This window comes from Pieris rapae, chromosome 4 (assembly GCF_905147795.1).
Source record: "Pieris rapae chromosome 4, ilPieRapa1.1, whole genome shotgun sequence".
Lineage (NCBI taxonomy): Eukaryota > Metazoa > Arthropoda > Insecta > Lepidoptera > Pieridae > Pieris > Pieris rapae.
In genome coordinates, this window is record NC_059512.1 from 3281007 (window position 1) to 3308831 (window position 27825).

The 27825-nt window shown below is 34.8% G+C and overlaps 3 protein-coding genes across 4 annotated transcripts; 2 read left to right on the forward strand and 1 right to left on the reverse strand.

The window, feature by feature from the left end:
• The first annotated feature begins 17 nt into the window (after window positions 1–17).
• Window positions 18–1947, forward strand: LOC111000310 (cysteine-rich with EGF-like domain protein 2-A). Its single transcript, XM_045627904.1, has one exon. It carries the CDS (start codon window positions 796–798, stop codon window positions 1891–1893), a length of 1098 nt encoding a protein of 365 aa, XP_045483860.1. The 5' UTR covers window positions 18–795; the 3' UTR covers window positions 1894–1947.
• Window positions 1937–26338, reverse strand: LOC110995103 (active breakpoint cluster region-related protein). 2 transcript variants are annotated; one of them, XM_045627902.1, is made up of 21 exons: window positions 25912–26338; window positions 25498–25741; window positions 25149–25272; window positions 24918–25074; window positions 24503–24752; window positions 18870–19032; window positions 17375–17516; window positions 11908–12018; window positions 11616–11801; window positions 10691–10888; window positions 9947–10066; window positions 9537–9659; window positions 9055–9246; window positions 8090–8299; window positions 7683–7878; window positions 6695–6888; window positions 6013–6188; window positions 5496–5635; window positions 5065–5210; window positions 4574–4698; window positions 1937–4382 (listed from the first exon to the last, which is right to left on the reverse strand). In XM_045627902.1, exons 1-21 carry the CDS (start codon window positions 26188–26190, stop codon window positions 4145–4147), a joined length of 3714 nt encoding a protein of 1237 aa, XP_045483858.1. In that variant the 5' UTR covers window positions 26191–26338; the 3' UTR covers window positions 1937–4144. The 2 variants fall into 2 exon arrangements, with proteins under 2 accessions (XP_045483858.1, XP_045483857.1); XM_045627901.1 differs by having other exon boundaries at window positions 25149–25341.
• Window positions 12572–15659, forward strand: LOC123689117 (probable serine/threonine-protein kinase DDB_G0286465). Its single transcript, XM_045627903.1, has 5 exons — window positions 12572–12679; window positions 12758–12852; window positions 12921–14595; window positions 14690–15123; window positions 15211–15659. Exons 1-4 carry the CDS (start codon window positions 12610–12612, stop codon window positions 14917–14919), a joined length of 2070 nt encoding a protein of 689 aa, XP_045483859.1. The 5' UTR covers window positions 12572–12609; the 3' UTR covers window positions 14920–15123; window positions 15211–15659.
• Window positions 26339–27825: the final 1487 nt, after the last annotated feature.

Here is a 27825-nt window from a genome sequence, read left to right on the forward strand (position 1 = left end):
AGCCTGTATAAAGAGAGGAGCAAGATTAAATGAAAATTTTTACTTTATAATAATAGTAATAATTTAATAAACTAAAACTGACCAAAAAGTAGGGATTGCGATAGCGGTACTATATTATAGCATACAGCCACTTTTAAAATTACGCAAAAATATGACCCATACACGCTGTTTTTTGTAGACTGCCAAAAACATTAATTGGCCGTTGGCTACCGAAAAGCGTGAGAGTTAATGTAACTTGTTTTGTAGCCTAGTATGTCATGACGTCGCTTATTGTATCACGACTCACAACTTCGGCCTTTTGAGCCTGAGCTGACGGTCTGTCGCGGTCGGCACGAACAAGTATTTTCATACAAATTCAGTTTTCGACATTCTACTGTAGTCAGTGAAAGTACTCCGTACATACACTACTGTTATTGGCGTCTTGTCTAAGCCCCCTGAGCGCAAATAGGTATCTATGGAATTATTCCATATTTCTGTTTTCTATACTCTTGCATTTGTTGAATGTTGGCTGTTACCATAATTTATTTTTATGGTAAATATGCAACTGCAAGGCAGCGAAAAAAATAGTAAATACCGGTAATTAATACATATTCATCATTCAACAATATAGCTAATATATCTTTTAATAATTAGCACAAATATTTAATAAAATTTAAGGTACTTACTCTAATAATAAATAATAACCTCGTTAAGGATTATTAACAAATTAAATGAACGTTGTATGCATTTTTATTAATATTTAACGTATTGTTTCTCAAATAGAATTTCAACATTGTATTTTGGAAAATACTAAACATGGACAAAAAAACCATGACGTGCTTTTTCATAGAATTTTTACTTTTACTTACTATGGCAAGTGCTAAAAATGACCGAAATCAAGTTCGACCTCAAAAACTTAACGATTGTCGCCGATGTCAGGTTTTTAGCGACTCCTTTATAAAATGGTTTGGGAAAACATCTCGTGGTAAATTTGATGGTGGAGATGTAGCTTGGGAAGAAACAAAACTTAAGTCTTATGCTCAGAGTGAGATAAGATTGGTAGAAATTCAGGAAAACCTTTGTTCAGAATTAAGTAGACATATGGATGAATGTTATTCAGTTGCTGAAGAAGCAGAATATTTAGTGGAGAAATGGTGGTCAGAAGGAAATTTTAAAATATCAGAATTTTATTCTTGGCTCTGTTTGGAAAACCTAAAGTATTGTTGTCTTAAGCATCATTATGGTGCAGATTGTACCCCATGTCCTTTAGATAAAAATGGAAATATCTGTAACAATAAAGGTACTTGTCATGGTGATGAGACTCGCAAAGGTAATGGAACTTGTATCTGTGATGCAGGTTATACTGGTCAATTTTGTAATCAATGTGCTAGTAATTATTATAGTAATAAGGAAACTGAATGTATGCCCTGCCATAAAGCATGCCAGGAATGTTTTAGTTATGGTAGTAATAAGTGTAAAGTATGTGCTGTTGGTTGGGAACTAATAACTGATAGTTGTACTGATATTAATGAATGCCAGTTAGGTACTGTGTGTAAAAATAACCAATATTGTATCAATAATGAAGGTTCATTTTCTTGTAAATATTGTGATGCATCTTGTTTAACTTGTATTGGTTCTGGTTCCTATAACTGCACAGCTTGTAGGGCTAATGAGGAACTGTGGTCTGGTAAATGTATAGATAAAAAAATGGTTAATAATCTCTTATTAAATGCAGATAAAAGATTATTTATGTATAGTTCTTTAAATATTGTCATGTATTTATTTTACAGAAGAACAAAAACTTTAGCAATTGGTATAGGTGTTTTAGCTTCATTTTTAATATTTAAACTAGAGACAGCGTCAGATGTCACTGTTAAGGATTCCATCACAAACCATATTGCAACATGGCTTTGATTTAAAACTTATTCAAGCTTAGAAAATAAGTCAAAAGCATATAAAAGGTGTATTAAAAATACATTTATTGTGAAAGGTTCATAACTACATTTTAGTATCAATTATATACAAAAATTAAATACAAAATCCAATTATACAAACTATCTTATTAATATCCTACATATCTCAATAACAATTTTTTATTGTTTATGAGAAAGTAATTGGGTCTGAAAACAATGCTTTGTAACATAATATGAAAGATACTTGGCCGCTTTATTGGCAAATATATTTATCACTGGTGTGTAAGGAATTTAAAATATTTGTTTGGTGTTACAACTTACACATGGAATTCCAAAATATGACTAAGAAATAGATGAAATGCTTTTAGATGAAAATTTCACTGAACTGTAACATTTAAAAATGCTAATTTGTAATCTGTTATCTATGCCAAATAAGTTGTTATAATATTAATGTATAAATTATATTAAATATAGGTTAAGGAACAACCATAATACACTGGGCACCTTCAATATTATGTGTTTATGATGGATAATGATTTTTTACTTATTCATATTTATTTCTATAATGTCCAGTGCATTATGATGTTTATACAAATACTGCAAAATCTTATAAAAGTGAAATACTACAGTCCTAGTATTACTTCGTGTAAAAGCTGTCAGAAAATAATGTTGACATTGATTAAGCTAGAATGGTAGGAAAGTACATTCATATCCTAAAAATCAATGATTATTACTACAGTTTGCATTTATGATATTTTAAAACTAGGTAGGCCTCTACATTGTGGTATACATTTTATATTAAGATAAGAAAGGTGTTTTATATAATTTATGGCAATCATGTGATGTTTTAAAAATATATTTTTGTATGAACATGACAATAACTTTTGACTGGAACAAATAATAAAGTGCCAATTTTAAGGACAGAACAACAGTTGGTTGGCGTGATTTAAATATTATTCTACATGTACACAGGCTTATTGATGTCATAAACAATTATTGTTACCATATTTTTTAGAAACCTGTAATTACTGGATATTGTCAACATGAATTGATGTAAATTAAGATGCAGTAAATAAGGTCTTTGGTGATAGTAGAAAACACATTTGAAGTTCTTTGAACAAGTAAAAAAAAACTTATAAACACTATGTGATCATAAATATAATTATATAATATTATTCAACAAATAGATTGTTAAGTTTTAAGATAATAACAAAATCATTACAAATGAAATAAACTTTGTTCTACAAAAATCCATTTTTGGTTGTCTTTAAGTACTAACTTAGCAAAGAGAATTGAGTTTAAAATACATATGAGAAACTAACAACTAAACATAAAGTACTAGAAGTGGTACAAAAAGTAAAGTAAATACGCACGACTAGCACTGAAAATTGCTGCACTTTGAAATTATCTGTATTAAATGTCTAAGTATATAAAGCAATTTTCATTTATTTGCAGGAAAACATCCTTCCACAACAGTTTAATTATTTATCAGTCTATATTTTGTTAACACTAACCGTGACTTTCATTCGGTCCCTTCATAACTTGTCATACACTGAATTCTATTATTTATTGGCATTGTCCTTGCATTATAAAATTTCGAAATTACACTTGAATATTTAGCACCAATTTTGGCCTAAGGTTAATTAGCCATTATATATAATATTTTTCACTTATTTAATTATGTCTCTCCACATTTCATATAGCAATATTAAAATCACAATTTGTTCATGTTGTGAACAATGCCAATTTTTAAATAATAATATTATTTTTTGATTTGATTTCGTCCACGTTTCTGTGATATTTTAAATGGAATGTATACTTTACTTACAAAGACAACACACACTGAGGAAACCAAAACACACACAATAAAAATTTTCATGTCAGCCAAAGGCCCCCTGGGCACAGAAAAGTACTTAATCACTTTAAAATATCAAATTTAAATAACAAAAAAATCGCTATTTTATCCAAAACGTTGTTTACATCGCTTCGCTTTTAACCACGCGCGACTCGCAAAGCTACCTCTAGGATCATTTATTTTTCTATTTAATTATGACGATTTAAAATTCCTATAAATATTTGAATAAAAAAAAATACTTTTAGGAATTCTGAATTAATTATCTATACTGTAAAGTAAAATGGATAGAACATTATGGTTGGAATATGAATATGCCATAAAGTCAGTTGCGGGAAAAACTAGAACATTTCTTGGCTCACAATCTCACGTGGTAATACCGCGATTTAGCAGCAAAGCGTTAGTCTAGAAGCGTTGGAGCTCTATGGTGCGAAGATAATTGCGCGGCCAATTGTCTCTGCTGTAATAAACAATAGAGTATGCCGGCTTGGGCCATAGCGTCAACGGTTCCTGCGGCTAACAGGTCGGTACGTTGTTTAGCACCAGGAGCATTGTTTGATGGCCGAAGTAATGTTGGTCCAAACACCGTTGCCAAATTGTGTAAAGACATTTTGTTCTCTGTTTCGTGTTGATTTACTCTGAAAAAAAAAATTAATATTTTATTTAGCTTCCTTCCTACATCCAATTTAGATAAAGCAATATTTACAGATTGCTTCTAGCATACAGCTTAATAAATCAATATTTGTAAGTGAAATTGTCACATAGTGATTCAGTCTTTTTTGCTTATTTAAGTAAAAATTCTTACTATCGTTTTACGATCGATACTTACTTAACAAAATGGTTGAGCAGAAAATCAATGCAATTTTTATTGAGATCAGGAAGCTGCGCGTAACATTTGAGAAGAGCGTGTCGTCGCGTGTGTGCGGGGCCCGAGTCAACTGACGTGCCTACGCCCTGTAATTAATATTAATTTAAAATCTAAGTAATACAAACAATTGATGTAAAACAGTATGTACACAATATTATAAAATTAAAGCTATAATCAAATATATCTACGATCTTACTAATAAAAATCACTATACTATTAGGTATTAGAAAAGGAACATAATTTTGTTCAAGCTAAGATCGCTTAGTAGCGATACAGCCGCCATTGCACAATCTAACTATTCTAGGTATATTAAAATTCTTTTAATAAAAAGTATAAAGATACTACACAATGGCTATATTTGCAGTTACCTAAAGCAGTATATTAGGGTACATATTATAGACAAGCCACACTGGGAGGAATACATACTGGGAGACCACACTTAAGAAGCGTACCTGAGTGGAACCCCAAGCTTTCAATAGCTCCGGATAGAGAGCGTCAGTGAATAAGGCTTCGGGCAGTTCTCGTAGGTACAATTTAAGTACACCGGTCACACTGTGTATATCAACTTCTTTCAATAGCTGCTCTGCTTCATAGGCGTCTGGAGTTTATACATGTTATTACATATACATATATTAACAATTATATGTTAAGGCTATAATTTGTTTCTAAGCGTGATGTTATATGCATCAAAAACAAATTAGAATAAAATTTTGTGAAAATAAAATTGTACTAATGTGTCGATAATACTGGCGAAGTAGGAATATGTAAATGTATACTAAAGAGGAGGAAACCATAGAATAAATTAAGTTTATACTTATATTATATTTTCTTAAATATATAAATTACTAAGTTCTATTAATGAAAGGGTTATTGGTGTACTGACTAGTTTCGAAGCTCTTCTTAAGCCGGTTGAGGTCTGAAGCACTGCCGGAAACTCGATAAATGCCCACTTCATGGATGCCACGCCTTTCGACTTCGCGTATGCACGCACTTATTATGAACGGAATGTTGCGCTTTTCACGTCTGTAATTGACAATATTGAGTGCTAAGATTGCTAAAAAGTCGATACTACAATTTGGTAAGTACATATAGCCTTCAATCTTATTTCCCAATTATTTTCTTCAGTGTATATTTTTTCTTTTATTTTATATTCATGACTAAAGAATTAAAAAAATATTTTTGACACAGATTTTTTCTGATAAGTCTAGAGTAGTTAAAGTACACAGTCGTAATTATGTGATTACTGATACTGTTGAAATTACCAATTTCTAATATATATCTCATAAACAATCAAACAGAATAAATTTATTTTATATTATTTTTGTAGGCTGTTACTGTAACCTCAATGAGGCTTTCAGTACGTTAATAAATAAGACCCATATTCAAAGTCCAACACTTACTTGGCCACGTGCGTGATTTTGGCACCGAAAAGCGCGCCAGACTTAGAATTGGGCACATGCCGCGCAGAGCGTTCCGGAGGCAACAGTTTCAAACGAAGAGGCAACGACCCACCTCCGACGCAAACTGTTCTAGAGACTCCACCCGCAGCGCTTTCTGCCACCCATTCGCGCGATAACTTAGGAATTAATAAATAATAAGCCTTTATTCATCGACATCTCTTTTTTTTTAATGAGGCAAACAGGCAGGAGGCTCACCTGATGTTAAGTGATACCGCCGCCCATGGACACTCACATTGCCAGAAGGCTCGCAAGTGCGTTGCCGACCTTTCAAGAATTGGTACGCTCTTAAGTCGTAAACTGGTTCCACATAGAGGTGGTGCGCGGCAAAAACTACCTTAGAAAACGCTCAGATGTGGAACGACGGACGTCGAGGTGATACAGATATTTCATTGATATACATTTAATAAAAAATTTAAGTACTCTCATATGCGGAAGAAGGCCTTTTCAACTTTTGCCATTTCCACAAATTTATTTACTTAACAATAAAACCTAACTAATTTACTGGTTAACATAGGAATAAAACAAGAAAATTCAAATTTTTTTTCAGTAAATCTAAACCAAATATGACACGTTAGATTATAATTGGTCAACAGCTTATAAAGCAATCAATACCAATACATACCTTCAGCGTACATTTTCCTCTAAGAACTGGCCTAGTGGCATCTTCATATAAGAGCAGTCTTAAATTCTGAGAGCCCTCCAAGTCAATAGTAAAGCTCTCGTTCCAACGCGGTTGAGCACTTCTACAAACCAATTTTGACTTAGCCTTGCGGAAATAATGCCCATAAGAATCCACCTCTACGATGATATAGTAGTCTGAAATCAAATAGTTTTATTAAACATAAATTCTTATGAAAATACTAGCGGATCCGACAGACGTTGTCCTGTCTACACGTCTTTAATTTGAAAATTGCAAACTTTTTTTAATAAGCTAAAACATTCTGGACCATTTTGATGAAAATTATTATTCAAATGTTATGACAATATCTAACGATCCAGCACATGGTCTACAATAACACAATGATAACAAAACTTTTTTTTAATTTGATCGCAGCGCTGTCGGGACAGACTAAAAATTAAAATTAAAATTCGAATATTATTTAAAATTTGACACTGCGATGGTAGCGCCGTCTGTCGGATCCAATGTAAAACATTCCAAAATCAACAACTACTAATAAATTAAAAAAACATTGTCCAGCGGACAAAATTGTGAATCTAAACCATTCCCAGATCCCCTTGAACACACACAAAAAATTTCAGCAAAATTGGTCCAGTCGTTTAGGAGGAGTTCAGTCACATACACACGCACACAAGAAATATATATATATTAAGATAATAAACAGTTATATCACAAATTATAATTAATCATATAATAAATATTTTAATAAATCTAAAAATTATACGTATACGTCAGCCGCACGTTCAGTTGGACAATTCTGAGATAAAATAAAGATGATTGCACGCCAGTGAAAATTTTATTAAATGTTTATTTCTTACGACATATAATTGGACCCTTGACTTTTTCCAAGATTAATGGAGCTATGCAAAGAAGTTTTACTAACTCCTAGAATTTCACAAACCGAAAATTCAGTTTCGTGATTATTACATACCAGCGGCAGTGTCGAGGGGAGCGGTCATTCCGCCAATGTGAAGCTGTAAATCACCCAGAAGTAAGGAGTCGTCCCGTCCACTGCGTAACAAGTACGAGCCCATGTCAGTTTGTAAGTAACTGCGACACGCCGTCACCCAACTTTGTAGTTCCAACATGGAAACCGTATTGGAACCAGCGGGCGGCGCCGATGAGGCCTAAGAAAAATATGTTTATCAAACAGTTAAAAAGATTTGCATGAAATTGGATAGTATTACTTAAAAAAATGTTTAAATTGGATAGTATTACTTAATTTAAAGTTTTGAATTTGAATTGAATTCATTAAAACACTGTTGGAGGAGGAACTTTAAATATTTACCACAATTTATTACAGTAGTACAATACGCATTTTTAAAATTATTCACAAACCTGTAGCGCATGTATAGAGTCAATCCACTGCGTTCTTTCATACTCTGAACTGAGGAAAAAGACATGTTGTCGCTGTAGGGCGGTAGATCCAGGCGCACGAGCAGCGATGCGGAATATAAGATTGGGACTGGCCAGAACCAACTGGCCTTCCAACTCTGCTAGCTTTTTACGCTGTTTCTCCGCTGCGCCACGGCCGCCTAGCCTTATTTTCTGTCGATTGACAAAAATATTTGATTCAAATAGACAATTTTACAAAAAATTCAAATAAAGCATCATTCAACAATTATCAGGCGCATATCTGGTTACGTTGTCTTTGGCCTATAAGCTATAAACATTTGAGACAGTTTTATGACGAAATTTTAATACGTAACTGCTAACCGACTTGGGCCACATATAATGTTGGTATAGACAAGGTATATGAAAGGAAATAGGATTTTCTAGTGAGTCACTCACTCTCAGATTCAGAAGCAACACTTTGCGTTTAATGTGACTCACGTATGCCGAAAACGTATATATAAACGTACGAGGTACATGGTAGTCATACTCCGCACAAAGTCTCGTTTTAAAAGCCGCATTGTCTTAGCCGTGCGACTCAATCCTGAGGTCATGGCCACTCGAAACACGGCTGGTCCCTAATGGACTTTTCTATGTACGCAATTAACACTGCGTGAGTCAGACACATTGGGATGATCACTGTTATTTATTATATATAACAAACGGGCAGAAGGCTCACTTTATGTTAAGTAATACCGTCAGCCATAGACACGTTGCCACAGGTCTCGCAAGTGCGTTGCCAGCCTTTTAAGGATTGGTACGCTCTTTTCGGCAGGTTCCACCTAGTGATGGTGCGCGATTAAAACTGTCTCAAAAACGTTCAGTTGGAGAATGACGGACGTCAAGGTCCACTGTTTACTAAATCAGAAAATGCAATCTAATCTATCTAACAAGGTAATAATCTAAATTACCTTGTCATCCTGGGAAGCCCGTTCCTCGGCTAATATCTGGTCTCGTACAGTGCAGGCCTGCGACTTGAGCGCCACTATGTTAGCCGGCGATGTCTCCCTCTCCGCGGAACTGCCATCTTCTTCCACGACCACTATATCCGGTAGCGGTATGAACCATTTCAACTCGAACGTGAATTTATCTCGACCGGAGGCCTGTCGATTACAAAACTGTAGCTATCTCGGTCTAAAGTATACTAATTGAATGGGATAAGTATACTATGGGATTTAAATTAAAAACATCTACAAGGTATGGTACGTTTTCACTTAAATATGATATCAACAGAGCTTTATTGTCAATATTCACATATACATATATTACATTAGTATATATATGTCAGATGAGACAACAATCAATTGCTATTACTACGTGCACGAACGCGTACGATCGTGCGTATTACTTACATATTTTCATAATTATTAATTATAACCAATATTTTGCTTACCTTATATTTAGCACATGCTATAACATCATTGAATAAAAATAGATGACGCAACTTCCTGTGTCCATCTACCAATTCTACAATAAAGGAATTCTTTACAAGTCTTCTTTGTGCGCGATCAGCATTCTGAAATATAATATACATTGTTATGCCTAACACAATTTATATATATAATATATATAAATTGGATGGCACGTCTCAGACAGAAAAGATTTATCACCTATTTGGCTATTATGAGAGATGCTCAGGGTTTTTAGCTGTGAGCGGTTGTCAAATATATATAATTATTAATATCAGACTCAAGTGCATTTGACTTTTATTTGCATTAATGAAACCATAGTTTATTTTATAAAACTTTTATACGATAAATATAAATATATTATATTGTTTTGCTGGCTTTCTAAAATACTTACAGGGAACATAGATTTGGTTTGTATAATATTAAATTCATCCAAAAAGTGCTGCGTCATATTTAAAGCTTCAGTTAACATCGCATGGTCTGGGTGACTAGCCGGGGTGTACTTTATGAGATCCTGTAAACAAAAAAACATTATTTGGAACATTATATATATATTGTTATATGACATAGTAGCAAACTATTCAAGGGAAACGGTAGGAGAACTAATATGAAAAGTAGATAGCTTATGTGAAACGTCGGTACTTTTAACACAGCGCCATCTGTTAGAATTGTATCAAATAATAAACAAATATTTGCAATAATATAATATTGCGGGTATAAATTGAAATGTAAGCAATACTATCTTTTAAGTTAGATCAAACTGCACACGGTGTGCAAATTGATTGATATTGATATCGGTTCGGTAGTTTAGTAGTCCATAGCGGACAAACAACGTGATACGTCATTTATATATATTAAGATTATCACAAAGATTTATTTACGTAAATGGTAAGTCGTATTAGTAGAGCAGTTTCTTCCAGGTAGCCCAAACAATAATCGGTTACCAAAAAGAATAGATATTGTCTGTGCGGAAAGAGAACCGTAATAGGAGTTAATGGTCACAGCCGTGCAAATTATCACCATTGCTATGCTAACAACACTGCAACAACATTATATTTTTATAGAAATCATCGGACGGTACTAGTAGAAGGCTTAACATCTGAAACTTACTAAAATATGTTTTAATAGTAGTACTTACATGCAAAACAAGAGCATTCTTCTGCACCCTTGCGACTGGTTTGTGCAATAAATCGTCGAGTGACATGGGCTGCCCACGACACGCAATCTGTCGTGTTAAGTCCGCAAAACGCTGCGAACTCGCGGAACGACGACGTACCGCATCCGTAGCGCGCCCGTAGTTATGAAGAAAGGCGCCGTATACGTTAATATTCTCAGCCTGTAACGACAGATATGCGGTGTTAATTTCGTCAAAACGTAAATTTACTTGCCTTATACATGTAACTTTTTTTCTATCGAACGTCAACTCAAGTTCTTTCTCTCTCTCTTTAGTCGGCAGCTCATGTCTGAGCGTCGTGGTCAGCAACGAAGCATCTAGAGCGGACTATATCCTTCCATCGGTTTCTGTCCAGCGCTTCCCTTACACTGTATAGTTTTGAAGACTATGAGTCTTGTCACTTGATCGATCGACCATCGGTTGGTATCGTGTGTTACCACGATCAGTTTCTCCAAGTTCTCATCGCCTTTGCGCAATGTATGGCCGAAGTTCTTTCAGCATTGCAATATACCGTTCACATTGTATTTATAAGTGTACTACTTTTAGGACTTACTTTTACTTAGAACATTACAGGGTAATGGATAATAAAAACAGGTTTAAAGTGCATAGAAGGTTCCTCAGACAGGCAAAAGGTAAAAATCTTGTTAAAACTAATGTTGTATCAGTTATTCAACTGATACAATACTTTGTCATTTGTACAAATGGACCTCCTTGTATGGGCCCGAATCTACTGATACGTAAAAAATATTATTGTAAATAGCGTGGACATTTTACACCTACATTGTAAGATTTCGTAACTTAAATTTAAGTTTCAACATAAGCCATATCTTTAGGTAAATATATGTATAAATAGAAATAAATCAATTTAATATTTTATTGTTTGACTCACCATTTTCTTAAAATGAACTCCAACACACAAGGGTTCTTCCCAGCTAGCAACAGCCGATTTAAGCCCTTCCAGAAAACTCTTATGAAGTTCGTGCAATTCGGATATCTTGTAAAATATAGTACCAAATTCTTCTTCAGTTATTACAGGTTGAGATGTCGATAGAGTTGCCTTTATTGCATTCATGTACTAAAAATACCAAATACTTTTACTTTGTTATATGATTCCGAAGCCCATAAGTATTGTTTATAATAAATATTAGACCAATCAATAGAAAATAGAAGCAAGAAATTACCTTTTCCATAACATATAGGCATTCGACATACACGGTCTCGCTTTCAATAATACTTGTGACGATACAACGGTGCATCGTAAGACGTTCCGCTTCTGCATTATTGCTGGATTCCTGAAAGAAACATTTGTCATGAACCAAATTGTTATCAATTGGTTTGTTTTTGAATTTGAAACTGGAGTTCCAGCTAATTTGTGGTAATATGCAGTACCTATAGTAATTCTGGTGACAGATATTTATACTTGTATAGCGCCAGCGCCTCGTAAATGTATCCTGACGGCCGTTATAAGGGGTTTGATCCTCTATCAGAGGAAAAATATCAATAAAATCTGTTAATTATTTTTGTACTCTGACATATTGTAGATTTCAATATTGTAAGAGGTGTGTCGAAGACTAAAGGCGAACTAAGTGCAAAAACATTTAACTGGGTAGATATTTTATTATCATGTTTTTTATTAATTGCTGTATATGTACATCTTACCTTACCATATTATTATACTATTTTGTATGTTGTATTATATATTTTTATTTTGTATAAAAATATAAGTTTATGTGCTAACGTTACCATTTGGTTTCGTAATGCGGCGATTAGATTGTATAAGTACAACAACAATAGACCCGGAAAAAGAAAATATTTACAAATGTATGCTTAAACTTGATTTCTACTAAAGGTACATTTCAATTATTCACATTAATGGTATAACCATGCGAGCTTTACTGTTCTTTAGTTTAAAATTTTACTTCGCTTCACTTTATTTTTGTGCTGATTTTGACAGTAAGTGATATATATATATTTGTATAATTATGAGATTTTTGACATATATATAATTATCAACTGTATTTTTCCTAACAGGTTATGAAATAAACCAACTTGAAGTCACACCAATATACGATATCATTTTATTTAACGACATAGCGGAAGTTATTAAGGACTTTGACAATGACTTGGTAAATATGTTAACAAATATTTCTCCAATCCATAAATTAAGATTATATTTAACACATTTACATTTCAGAATACACCACCAGATGCGAAATCATTAGCATTAGAAAGTGAGAGCGATGAAAATATCGAAAATCTCCTACTTGAATACCAGCATTACTTGGATAAAGCTCACAAGCAACACGTCAAATACTTAGAAAAAGTAACCGGTAAAAACAAAATTCCACTTTTACGACACGACAAGTATCCTAAAAAGAATGGCCTTAAAACTACTTTTGAGGATTTCTATCCATTTTCAAGTAAAACGCAACAAATATTCCCGAAACTACAAACTTTATCTCGTGGCTTTAAGGGCGATACGGAGTTTTCGTATACAACTTCTCGCTCCGTTTCTCCGAATCTATTTGAGCCAACCTATGATCGCCACTATCCATTTTCCAACATACAAAGAAGTAATACTTTGTCGTCATGTTATTGCAAATCTAATGAAATTCCATGTAATTGTGGTTGTAAACAATGCATCATACAATTCGACTCTATTAATAGCAGTTTTAATACGAAATCACCTTTATACTATGAAAACTCAAAAGACCCGTTTATACAACGTGAAGGAAAAACTGATAACGATTTTAAAATACGAATAAAGGTTGACATTAAACTCCCCAAAATCATAGAGAGGATTGCTAATGTTTTTAGTAAAAAAGATCAAGGCAGCTCGGAACCAGATCCAACGTCTCGTAAAGAATATTCTATGAACTATATTACACCGTATTACAATTTTCCTAATCCTAGTGATCTCTTAGGCTTTAACTCAATGCCTCGAATGTCTGAGTCTATTCCCTTGCAAAGAATAACTATTCATAAGAAAAAGAAATTCCGCAGCAACTCGAATAAGAAGCATAAAAAGAAGACATTTAATGTTCACGAAATTCAAACAGATAAGAAGACAGCAGCAAAACTTGAAACTAACGAAACCATGAACCAAAATAAAAATGAAACGTTGCAAGGGAAAAATAATATTTTATACAAGAACAATATGACGAATAACATCTCGGAAAATATAAACTATACGCCTATTAATAAATCACAAAACCCTGAAAATAGTAACCTTAAAATGAACTCTAAAGAAATTATTTATTTAACACTGAATATATCAAACGAAAACCATACAGACGAAATAAATAAACTAGAAAACAGCATTGAAACTGGATATTTTAAAACAAAAGATAATTTCACTGAATTAATTCTAAACAGAGAAAAGAGAGACGCTGTAAACAAAAACACTTCCGAATCCGTGGATTTATCTGTAAAACCCTTAAACATGTTAAATGAGACCCATGAAAAAAAGTTAGATAAAATACTAAATGATTCAACTTTATCATATTGGCCGGAATCACAGAATGAGAGTTCTGAGACTTTAACAAACAGTTCTAAAAACATAAATTCTCTTATTTTTGACATTGAAAAAAGAAAATCTAAGTTCAATATGAGTAGTGACAACGTTCGTAACAATCACTCAATAGCTTTAGAAAGAGCTATATTTGGCGAAGTAGACTGGAATGATGTAGATACAGTTGCACCTGTCTTTATATCTTTTGTGGGGAAATATATTCACGGAGTTTTAACATTTTGCTCTGATTCCGTATGTCACTCAATGAAATGTGCGAATAAAACATGTGTACACAGAAACTGTAATATAGAAAATCGCTATAACAAGATGGGTCATTGTTTGGGTAATAACAGTACAGGTAACAAACATATATTTAAGTTTATAAATTTTCTTAAACTTTCTTTTTGAACTTTAAAAAAATTTATATTCTTTTTTACTTTTTTATTTTACAGATAGTGTAGCCAAAATGGAATCAATTATGGATTTACCTTCGAATTTGGCCCTTGAAATAGTAGATATTTTACAAGATAAAATGCTTGGTAAAATGTTCGGAAAAATTACTATATGCATAGGTATTAAATGTGTAACATTTGTAGCATCAAAGAAGACAACAATTAAGTATAAATGTACTTCAAAAGAAATCACTTCTTCTAGTGAATGCCCTTATAATAAACAGCGTTAAAATAATATTCTGTAATATGATTTGAAATAAAGGACTTTGTTTGAAATAAAAATATTTAAATATTGCCATAAGAGTTTACTGTGTTCTGCTGGTTTTGATAAGGAAAATTGAAAATATTTCAATAATATTATGTTGATAAAAATATTTTTCCTAATGTTGTCGTATAAATTACTTCAGTCAAGGACCGATTTATTATATACACAGGTAAATAAGATATATGTATAACTAATCAAAGGATAAACAATTCAAAATATGAATGCATATTTTAGACCTATACATCACTTATTTTAGAAAAAGGATGTTCTATTTTTTAACCCTTGGAAAACGATTGGTAGGAGGCCAAGCATTATAGCATTTGATAAAGCTGGAAATATAACTCAAGCAGGTGAATTAAATAAATATCAAATTATGAATTTGAAACATATAAATTATACGAAAAACTCTATGCGATGGCTGAACACCAATTACTCCTTGAATACCACGGCAATTGTCGAGAACATTAGAAATTTTCTGGAAAAAGCTTTTAACTACCCACAAAGAAAAAAACCTAAGATTCTTACAAGATGCACAGAACACGGAATATGTAGGTTCTTGCAGTGTATTAATATTAAAAGTCATTGTATGCTGTGTGAAGTAAAATTGAAATATAAAAATGAAACAATATGTAATAAAGTGTCAACAAAGTTTTTAAATGGTAATGCAGATTGACCGGAATACATTACATAATATAAGTATAATGTCAAAAGATTTTAAAAAAAATTGTTTATCATTGAAGTTTAACCTTGCTTTTTGTGAAAAAATAAACAATTAAAAGACACAAATAATCTATTTATTTTAATATGAACTTTACTTCAAAATACCTATAGGGAATATATTTTACATACCAAAGTATATATATTTTAGTACTAACAAATGTGTTTTAGTCAAAGCATGGACTTTATCCAAATTACGTAATGAATTGTCTTTGTTCACCGTTTATCACTAAAGGGTTTTAGGATAATTAAAAACTTTATGGTATGTCCCCGTCATAAGTCATTAAGTAAACATTCCCAAAAGCCGCGTTATCTTCCAACAGATAGGCAGTACCTCAGGGCAGTTATAAAAGCTGAGGTGGGTTTGTTTAAACATTTATTTATAACATACACTTCTTGCATTACCTGTAACATGTGGACTCCTAAAGTTGTACCTTTTTTAGTTTTGTATTTAGTGGGTTTTTCTGTGAGTACACCAGTACTGCGTAAGTATAACCTATTTAGTATTAGATAAAGTAGCGAATTTGTATGTAGAAATCGTGGACCCAGTCTAAATTTTAATTTAAATATTTTAAACGTAAAAATGGCTTGCAGATAACTTGAATGAGGGTCGCGGGATCGGTTCGACGATTTGGGATTGGATAACGTATCCCTTTATTTGGTGGAGCTATGGAGAGAACGAAGCCTCAGAAAATGTTCAGATAGCGTTCTCTTCAAATAATAATGTCGAAAGTATAGAAATTGGAAAGAGAAATGTGACAGTATGGTGCAATGATCAAACCTGCACTACTATGAGATGTGATAAATTCGGTTGTACAAATTTAACATGCAATATTTATGACACAGACTTAAATGGAGAATGTAGAATTTATAATACGCTACCTTCAGAAGAAGAAGCGCCTAAACCGATAGAAACCCAACCCAAACCGGTAGAGCCAACACAACCAAAAGATCCCGAAAATAAACCATTAGAGAAACCAATTAAACCAACGCAGTCTGAGATTAAACCAACACAGACTGTAGGAAATAAAACGGAAAATGTGGATAAGGTCGAACAATTGAATAACTCAAACGCTACACAAAACAACGACCAATTAGAAGAGAGACCAATAGAACTAGAAATGATGTTATCGGCCACGGTAAATGATACGAAATCATCAAAGGATGTAACTAATTAACTGGTAATTTTTTTTATTAAGAGCTGCAAAATGTACTTATGAATATTTACCAATTACAATCGAACCCGCGACCATTAGTCAATACAGATTTATATATCACAAACTTTTTTCAGGTTCTAAAAAATATCTTCTAGAGCAACGAATCAGTTCTCTTGCAGTCGATAAAATTTTACTTAATTATATACAAACTAATTTAATATACTACGCAACACAGACTGCTAATGAATTGATGTCAAGACTACACATTGAGACAATCTGCTCAGACGGTATCTGCTATTACATGTCTTGTGAAAATTACAATTGTGAAGTATTGTATTGCAAATACAATCTTATCACAGGCGAAGAGGAATGTTCACCTCACAAACAATTTCATTTCAGTGTACATCAAAAAACACTATCGAAAAACACAGAAGAAAACGATTTAAAAATTATCAACAGAATAATAAATTAATTGATAAATATTAAGTTTGTTTTTTAATTACTTATAAAGTATAACATTATATTTAATATACTCTATTAACAAACCTGATGATGCAGTTTCCTTAAAACCGGAGGAGTTGCACTGGCCTCGGTGTCCGAAGAAATAGTTCGAAGGAATAGTGGTGTATCATTCGATTCCGTTATTTCTGAACTCGTTTCACTTGCCTCAGCACCTTCCACGCCATGCCTTAATCAATGGAATAACCTATTATATATAGTTTATATTCTATTTCTAACTTGACATGTCATATACCGGACAAGCAAATCTTCCTAATCGATATATCCGTTCACAAAGAACGTTCAGATCTTGTAATGCAAAAAGACTAAAATAGGGGTATCATTTTATTAAGCCGCATACTTAAACGGGTTATGCAGAAATAAAACGAATTGTACATTTAAAAATATTTCTAATTTCGTTTTTGTAACAGTACTTATTAAAATTTAATAGTTGTGGAAGTGGAATTTCCTTTTTATAGAGAACAATATTAATTTACTTCAAGGTGAATGGCCACCTAATTTAAATGTTTGCTCGACACAATTATGTTATGCCAAAATAACTGACTCATATTTGCCAAGTTGGGTTTAGATTCACTTAGGAATGAGGAAAAACGATTAATTATTATTAATTAAGATCTTATAATTTTGACGATAAAATTTGCTATTAGTTTCGGGTACCTAATCAGCTTGGCATGCTTATTTAATAAAAAAAATAAAACGAAAGGTTTGTTTATTTTTTGGTCTGGAAAGCTTATATTCGTCAGTCCAGAGAAAGAGGTTCCAGCTTATTAAAAAAAATAATCAGGGTTAAATATAAAATATTTTTCTATCCGAGGCCGCGAGCTACACGACCCAAATCAGTATTCTATTTTGTTACAAACATACATATTAGGTTTGTAGAGTAATAAAGTTGTGAGTCAAATTCTTATCTCTGATGATGTCAGCTAATGCGATTCCAATGTGTGGATAACAATAGGGAATGTTACAGTACATTTATTCCATTTATGTTTGTACAATAAATATAAAGGTTGCATAAAATGTAAAGGACATATAAGAAATATATGATTTAACAAATAAAAACTTGTTTTTAATAATTTGTTTAAATCAAAGAGGAAAATAAAATTTAATATTCTTTGAAATGCGTGACTGACCGCATGACAAATACGTGTCTATGATTATGCTGACATAGGCTTCATAACCCTAATTTCAGGAAACTTGCAGCATAATCATCATGTAATCAATTGTGGCCCAGTTGACTAGAAGGGTCTCTAGAAATGACGTGGTAAAAGCTATTTAACCGTAGTAAAATTCGAAAGTGTAATAAATCGCAATATTAAGCACTGATTACTTAACGATTACTATTGCTTCTTGACCTTACTACGAAAATAACATCTTTTTATTCTACAAATAGGTACTGTTTGAATTATTAACACAAAGATTAAACACCAATTATAAATAATGCATAAATATAGACTATAACTTGTGTGTGACGAAAAGACGTAAATATATATTAAGAATATAAACTAAGAATAATAAAACTCACTGTATGAAATAGTGTATGTTGACATAGTTTGGAGCCGTCGCGCACAAAGGTGAATCAGGTGCAACAGGGGCTGTTGGCGCTAAAGGGGCCGTAGGGGCACTAGGTACCATCGCGAGTGTGCTTGTGCCACTCGAGCCATCTTCTGTACTCGATCCAGCACCCCCTATAAGGGTAAAATTATAGAAACTCAAAGAAGTACAACTTACTCTATGTTATCTAATATTTAAAGTCCTTTAGGAGGCACTTAATATTAAAACCAGAAAACATTGATAGTTATATAGTACTGGTAAGTAGTACATAGATTACTATTATATAATAATTATTTATTTTTTTTTTTTTTTTTTTTTTTTTTTTTTTTCATCTGCAATCGGCTATCAGCCATAATCAGATATTCTCCGAGGGTAGTTATGGTAGGGTGCGATTCCTTTGAAGGGCACCGTATGTGTTGTAGAAACTAGATTTTAGATTAGTTTCTCTGGTCTAGGTCTAGTATTTGCCATCTTTTTAGGCGAGTCACGTCATCTCCTGGACTTAACAGATTCTTGGCCAGTTCATTTGTGTGCTTCCTTAATCTTTCTCGGTATCTACAACTGTTTTTGCGGATCACTTCTTTTACGGTTGGCATCTCCAGGTAATCGTGAATTTCGATGTTTCTTACAAACCAGTGAGCATTTGAAATAGTTCGCAGTGCAATGTTTTGAAATCTTTGGAGAATTTCGATGTTGGAATTGCATGCACAGCCCCAGAGTTCTATTCCGTATGTCCAGATCGGTTGTATTATGGCCTTGTAAACAAGCAATTTGTTGCTGAGGTTCAGTTTAGATTGCTGGCCTAGAAGCCAAGATAACTCTTTAAATTTCAAGGTGGCTTCTGTTTTCTTGGCTTTTATATGATTAGCCCAGGTCAGCCTTCTGTCCAGATGTAGTCCGAGATATTTCACGCTGTTTTTGCTTGGTAACGGTTTGTCTTCCATATACACAGGTGGACAATCGCCCCTTCGCAGTGTAAATGTTACTTGGACTGATTTACCAATGCTAGGTTTGATTCTCCACCTCTGTAGCCACTCGTTCACCTTATCAAGTTGTTCCTGTAGTTTCATTGAGGCGCTATACGGATTTACATCGCTTGCGAGGCATGCAGTGTCATCCGCGTATGTTGCCGTCACAACATTCTCCGTTTCAGGCAAGTCTGCCGTATACAGCGAGTAAAGGACCGGGCCAAGCACTGATCCTTGTGGAACTGAGGCAGTGATGCAATAAAGCCTTGAAAGCTCTTCCTCATACTTCACTTGAAATCTTCTTTGATCAAGGTAAGATTTTAGGATCATATAAAATGAGTTTGGTAGGAGCGTTTTCAGCTTGTACAGCAATCCTTTGTGCCAAACTCTATCGAAAGCCTGTTGAATGTCTATGAATACTGCTGGACAATACTCTTTTTTCTCTAGCGATTGCCTTATTTTGTGAACCACTCGGTGTACTTGTTCTACAGTAGCATGTTTTTCCCGGAAACCAAATTGGTGATCGGGTATAATCCTATTTTCATCCAGAACTGGTTTTAGTCTCCGCAGGAAAGTTTTTTCAAAAACCTTTGACATTGTAGGAAGAAGACTTATAGGCCTGTATGAGCTAGGTTCTGTTGGTGGTTTCCCTGGTTTTGCAATCATAATTATTTGTGATATCTTCCATAGCTTTGGGTAGTACTGTATTCTATAAATGGCATTAAATAACATTGTTAGGAATACGATTGGTTTTCTAGGCATTTTTTTAAGGATTTCACCTGTTATTAGGTCGAAACCAGGAGCCTTTTTGTTTTCCAGGTAGCTTATTGTTCGCATTAGTTCCGGTGGGGTGACAAGTTTTAGCGGTAGTGATAACTGCTGGTCGCTATTGATAATTCTGTCCACTTCCTCTTCAAACTCAGTCATCGATGATTGGTTTGGTTTGAAGACTTCACTAAGGTGGCTAGCGAAGAGTTCAGCCTTTTCACTGCCGCTCCTAGCCCACGGGTCATTTGTAGATGTCCTTATAGGCGGTATATGGTTTTGTGGTCTTTTAAAGTTTTTAGTTATTTTCCAGAGTGAGTAATTATCTTTCTTGTGCGCCGAGAGTGTACAGAGTTTTTCTTGGAAGGTTGTGTTCTGATTTTCTTTGATTAACTCTTTTAGTTCTCTAGATATTCTATTGAATTCTGACCTGTCTACATTTGATCTGCTGGTGTGTAATCGCCTTCTTTGTCTCCGTTTTTCTTCCAGCTTGTTGCGTATTTCCATTGGTATGTTATCTACTTGATTGGGAGAGCTCAGTGTCGGGGTGGCACGCCACGCAGCAACTTGGATGAGATTCGTGATGTAGAATGTTGCCTCATCTATATCTTCTTCTGTCTTGAGCTTAACCTTTAAATCCACCTCATCTTCCAGGTATTCAGCGAATGCGTCCCAGTCTGTTTTATGATTATATAGTGCCAGTCTCTGTTCTCTGTGTATAGCCGTAACGCTAAATGTTGCTATGACAGGCGTGTGGTCAGACCCACCATCAGACGAAGGAGCCACGTCAAAATACACATCAGACAGTCCCTTCACCATAAAAAAGTCCAGTAGGTCAGGTATTCTGTTGGCATCTGTTGGCCAATAAGTTGGTTTTCCTGTTCCTAGTGTTATAAGTTTGTGTTTATCGACACATTTTTTCAACTCACGTCCTTTGCTATTCGTTAATCTTGAGCCCCAATGAGTGTGTTTACAGTTCCAGTCCCCACCACATATATATCTGTTTCCCAAGCTCTGAAAGTAGCGGTCAAACATGTGTTGTTTCAGTTTATGCTTTGGCGGACAATATACAGCACTTACATTGATGTGGCCCAAGCTTGAATTTATAGTGATGGTAGTGGCCTGCATCCAGTCTTCTCGGAACTTGGCATGGAGGTGGTGTCCGATGTTATTCCTTACAATGACTGCCGACCCTCCATGTGACGTGCTATCGGGATGATTAGTACAATATACGTCATAGTTGTCTATCTTAATATTCTTACGATCATTTAGATGGGTTTCGGATATTAGACCAATGTCGATTTTGTTATGCTTTAACAGTATTTCCAGTTCTTTTTTATTTGGCGTTAGGCCATTGATATTCCAGGTGGCGATACGCAGGGATATCATTGTGGTAGCCTACTGATGAGTGTCATGATGAGGTTCATCATTGTGCCGAGTTGTGAAATGAGTTGGTCGATTCTTTCAGTCTGTTTCACTATAAGTGCTTCTAGATTGAGTCTATTTTCTTGCCCGAATTCTATTTTTCTCATATATGTTCTTTGTGACTCATGGTCAACGTGGTTTTGCGTATTTGTTCTCTGTGACACATGGTCAACGTGGTTTTGCGTATTTGTTCTCTGTGACCCTGTAAGGTCAACTTTATCTTTCCTGCTTATCTCTCGTTTCGTTTGGTCAGAGTTATTTCTCATGTATGATTTTTGTAATTCTGTATGGTATGCTGCAGATGTATTTGAATTTTTGAGAGCCTCACTATAGGGTCCCAAGGATTCTTTTACGCTTGGTAGCCGATGTTTTAGTTCAGTAGACTTGGAGTTATTATCAGAATCAAGTATCATCGCATCCATGTCACTAGGGGGCTCATTCATTTCAGTGTTGTTAGGCCGCTCATCCAAAGCGAGTTTTGGTTTTGGTTTTGGCTGAAACTTGTTTCCAATTTGCTTTCTTGCTAGGACTTCTCTATACACCTGGCATCCTTTGTAACTAGCAGGGTGGCTTCCTGAGCATAGTGCGCATACTGCTGGAGTGTTTTCATTTATTGTGCATGTAGTAGTTTTATGTGCCCCAGCACACTTTACGCATCTGTAAGGCCTCATGCAGTTATTTTTGCTGTGCCCATATTGCTGGCACCTTTTGCATTGTACCACTGTCATTGTTCTTCGTGGGTCTTCTATAGAGACTTTCTGGTTATATATCACTTTTATTTCTTTGACAAATTTATTATTTACGTGTGGAGCCACATTTACAAAGAATGTATTTAGGGGCTCTTTGGTTCCTGGCTTCCGGGCAGTAACTATTTCTCCTTGTACTTTATTTCCAGTTTTTTCTACTGCTTCTATAATGGCATCTTTAGGTGTGCTAAAGTGAAGGTGTTTGATAACAATCCTCATGCATTTTTGGTCTTTGCGTGTAAATGTATGGCCTATAAGCCCTTTACTTCTTATGTGCTCGATTAGAATCTTATATTTGTCAACCGTGTTAGAGGAGATTATAAGCTGGTTTTTGGATACGATTTTAAAGGTGTAATCATTTTTTTCAATGACTTCTTCTATGAGTTGGGTTAGTTTTGCAAGGTCATCAACACCGTATAAAATTATTGGTGGAGGTTTAGGTGTTCTCTTAGCTGTGGCTTCCCCAACTTCGACATCTAACAGAGCAAAACTGTTGTTGGTATCTATATTCAATGAGGTATTTTGTTCAGGAGTATTTATATCTCGGTGTTTGTTAATGATTGCCTCTCGTTGCTGTGTCCTTTTGGCTTGAGGCCTTCTTGAGTCTTTTTCTTCAGGAGACCGATTTCTTTTTTGCTTTGGCACTCGTTGCCAGGGCACACTAGGGTTGTTTAAATTTTGTTCCTGTGTAGGTGCCTGTGTAACAGGTATCAAATGTTCCTGCTGGACTTTGGAAACATCACTGAGTGAAGATGAACGAGTTCTATTAAATAGTGCAGGGTGAAAAAGCTGCTGAGTCAAAAATTTTTGCTTCTTTGCTGTGGTTAAATCCACTTGGTGAGGCAAAATTTTCCCCCCCTCAGAATAAGAGGGGCAGTCTGGGGTTTGCTTTGAGATGTCGTCGATTTTTGAAGATTTAGGTGGTGTTCTTTGCATTATGTTCCCACGAGTAGGGTCGAATAAACTGGTCGCTTCTAGGGTGACGCCCTTTTCCCCAGAAGAAGGCACTTTACGACAACGTTTGCCAGGTTCGTTGAAGTTGGACGCTAGAGACTGAATTATCCCATCAGCCATGTACACCCCATGTAGGAGCAAACACATCCCTTGGCACGTTTCCCACCGTAGGATAGGGGTAATTTATTATAGAGGTTTTCTTCCTCGCGGCCCAGATGATAAAGTCCAGACCCCCGTACCCGTAGGTTTACGGTATGAGGTGACTCTTTCGAGACACACTTGCTGCTTGATCGGTTTTGAGGCGCCGATGACTCGCCTTCGCCCGTCACAGTCAGCAGTACAGACCCCGGGGAGGATGTTTTGTGTGAAACCCGTTAACAGATCTGTACAGTTCCCAGGGGAGGCGACTAGGACGCCCGTGAATCGGACTTTCGGGTGCGCGCAATATAGCCAAGCTACACACTCGCAAGGCGTACGCTATCAAACACAGCTTTTTTTAAGCATGCATCCAGCATCAATGCACACCACCGTGTACTTGACACCCTTTCCCCCCCTTATTTATATATAGATTCCTGTAGACAGTAAAAAATATCCTAATCAAAGTATGATTTTATTTATTTATTTATTTAATAATATTATTTTATGATTAATAGTAATATCACTTAGACAAAAATTATGACTAAAATTTTTATTAAAAATATGATATTTAAAACTCTTTCAGTATTAAAAAAAAAGGCACAACATACCTGCTTGTATATAAACATATTCTCCATCATTTATGTCCACTGGCACTTGATCATAATAGGGTTCATCTTCAGCACTTCGAACAACTGCAGGTATACTCTCAAGAGAAATTGGTGGAGATTTATCATCACTGCCTTCAGGAAAGTCTGGAGTAGTTGAAGTTACTTCTTCATCAATAGATCGAGGTGTAGCTGCTCCACCAGAACGTTTCCTCTCAGATGACAGTGAATTTATTGACTCATAGCTTTTAACCTAAAAATAATCATTCTTAATCTCCTAAATTTCATATCTTTGAATGGACCAAAGTTGAACATTGTTATGAAATTTAACTAAAAACCATTGAAAAGTAAAATATTTTTTCATTTTGATTCTTGATATTTTAACATGTAAACAACATTAAATTAAAAAAATACACACTCTTTCACTTATAGATGGTGTGGACCCACGACTAGCAATTGATTCCCTGGAATCAGAATTCCTTATCCTCCTGCCCAAGCTAGAAGGAGGGCTGTCTTCTGGTAAGCTACTCTCTGGTAAAGATGCACCTCGTCGGCTGAACACTTTTGGTGGGGGTCTAAAATTATTATTGGTTATGAAGAAAAATATGTCAAAATAAAACAGAAAAGAATGATTATAAAATTCTCTTACTTTGGTGGTACTTTTTTCTTAGAAGCAACAGCTGGATCAGTTGAACTACTTTCAGAGGTCTGAGGTGAATCATCTTGTTTCTTGGCAGCATTCTCAGCTGCTTTTAGGCCATTCACCTCAATCACTGTTACAAAATCACCACCTTGTGATGCTGGACGGTTCTTAGCTTGTATGGAATTTATTGATTCAACACCTACCACAATCAAATTCAATTATACAAAATAAATATAATTGATTGGAAATACAAGAGATTTTATTTTAGAACTTTGATAATTTTTGCAATCACTTATAGAATTTATTTTAAGATGTATTTTTGTTAAAGTAATAATAGTATTAAAATAAACATTACCATTATCTTCTTTTTCAGTTCTCTGAACAATCTCACTATTACAACGCCGTCTAGCTGCTTCTGCAGCAAGATTGGAAGAGAGCTCATTGATGCATTGGTTAACAGAACTTCTTTCAGCAAAGTTTATTGGTCTATTTCGTAAAGGCACCTTTTCCTCCTCTACATCTAAGCCCTCTACTGAGTCATCACTTTTACTACTAACACTGCCCTCACTCTTTTTTGATAAAGAATTAGTATTGGAACCCTTTAAGAATAAAAAATAATATATGAATAATTCATCATAAAATGATTAAAAGACAACTCAAACAACCCTTTTTTAATTATTGTTAAAAGAAATGTATTTATTTTGAAGCATATGTTGGGGAGGGTAGGGGCTGGATTATTTTAGATTTCTGATTAATTACTAATAATTACCTGCTTGCTATCAAAAGTCTTATCGTCGCTCGTGTCAGTACCTGAGGGCGGCGCCACTTTACTGGATTGAGAGGCTGCCTTGTGTTTCTCTACATCTGATAGTAAAGTTTCAAGGTATTCCACGTAAAATTCCTCCTTTTCAAGCTCTTCTCGCAATATAGCAACTTTCTGTTTATGTTTAGCCAAATTGGCTCTGACATCTTCCTCCCAAGCTGCTGGTAAAGTACTGTCTGGAAAACGTTGCACCCACACACGTTGAAAATCCCCAAAGACACTCATCTCTCACAAAACGATTTCATGACAATTTTATGTTACAATAGAACAGTTGTAATCACAATTTCCTAAAAATACAAAATACAACTTAAACTATTTGACATAGTCACATAGCTAGCAAACCAAGCAAACGATTTTTTTTGTTCCTAAATTGTATTTGTATGTCAAGTGTCAGCTGTCTTCCGTGATTCCGTAGAATGTAGATGATAACGTCAATATATGGCTTAGTTTAAAATGGTTATTATTATTACATAAAGAGAGTATTGTAGAAAGACAGAAGAATACAAATATAACGCATATATTAAGTGTAAATATATAACTTAACATATATTCATACCAAAAACATATTATATGTTGACAAAGGCAACTTTGTAGCGTATCGTAGATACGCACTAAAATGTACATACTATATGGTGTAGTATTTTCTATACGATTTTGATGTATGTGGCAATATAAATACAGGACACTTAGAAAAGAAGAAAACAGACGTCACTCAGAACAGACTTTTAAGATGAGTGAGCATGTATTTTTCCTATGAGCCTTTCTATAAGAATATAAATTAATTACCGTTGTTTGTGAAGAAATATATCAATTTAACAAAGATGAAAATGGGTTGTGATTTATAAAAATATAGAACATCCCATAAATGGTGACCCCGACGTGATCATCCCATAAATGGTGACCCCGACGTGATCATCCCATAACTTCATCATATATCCAACCTCTATGGAGTCTACGGTTCATAAAACTTTGGAGACGTTTGGCGTAGAGTTTAAGCGGTAGTGTATGTAGAAAACTTTTCGGCACCAATATGGCTAGACCATTTGAACGGGGCTCCCTAACCGCCAACTTCGAATGGAAAGTGTCACTTCCCGCCATTTTTAAAGCTACAGCCTACAGTGGAGGCTGACAGGGACATACATACAATAATTTCGAATTATGTCGTCGTAACACTTAACGTAGAAAAGAAACGGCAGTGAGATCCCAACGCAAAAAAAGGCCCAGAAGACGGCAACATATTTACACCCGTACTTCCTATTGGACTGGGCAACTTGTGAGAAAAAAGGGACAAGTAAGCAGGGTCAATGGTTAACGGTAACGGTATGTGGACTCTGTTTCCGCACTTAGACGCTCAATAGGTCCGTTGTACGTAAAGTCCTGGCTAACTTATCAAGCCGAACTCCTTCCAAAAGTACATAACCTTCCTAGGCACTTCGCAGGCTTGACGGAGCGACGTCACTGTTCCGAGGATTTCTGTACGTCGTTTAGCCACAGCCTTGCATTCCAGGACTACGTGGGTGACTGATTCCTCTGCGCTGAAACAGCCTCTGCACATAGGGCTGTCTGTCGCGCCTAGGACAAAAATATGTTTATTAAGGAGACAATGGCCCGTGATTGCCTATCATTGTTCTAAGAGTAGTTCTATTTAGGTTTAGAAGTTGCTCTGTGATTCTTGAGTTAACTGCTGTCAGAACCATTTTGGATTGCCTACAGTCCGCTTCGTCACCAACGTTGTTGCTGAAGTTCTTCAGATCTCTGGTGAATCCATGCTCGCACTTGCGAGAGGTAGTGTAGGAGAGGAGGGGTCAATGATTTTAGTGGATAATTGCTCCTCTGTTGACAGTTCCTCACTGACCCATC

Excerpts from the sequence above, each read along its gene's own strand:
- LOC110995103 (XM_045627901.1), bottom strand. The coding sequence starts at position 26,190 with ATGAGTGTCTTTGGGGATTTTCAACGTGTGTGGGTGCAACGTTTTCCA. Across the intron at positions 24,753-24,917 it reads CACCATCTATAAGTGAAAGA|GTTAAAAGCTATGAGTCAAT; the intron begins GTGTGTATTTTT and ends GATTATTTTTAG. Across the intron at positions 17,517-18,869 it reads AACATACACTATTTCATACA|GCATGGCGTGGAAGGTGCTG; the intron begins GTGAGTTTTATT and ends CCATTGATTAAG.
- LOC123689117 (XM_045627903.1), top strand. The coding sequence starts at position 12,610 with ATGCGAGCTTTACTGTTCTTTAGTTTAAAATTTTACTTCGCTTCACTT. Across the intron at positions 12,680-12,757 it reads TTTTTGTGCTGATTTTGACA|GTTATGAAATAAACCAACTT; the intron begins GTAAGTGATATA and ends TTTTCCTAACAG. Across the intron at positions 12,853-12,920 it reads AGGACTTTGACAATGACTTG|AATACACCACCAGATGCGAA; the intron begins GTAAATATGTTA and ends TTTACATTTCAG.
- LOC111000310 (XM_045627904.1), top strand. The coding sequence starts at position 796 with ATGGACAAAAAAACCATGACGTGCTTTTTCATAGAATTTTTACTTTTA.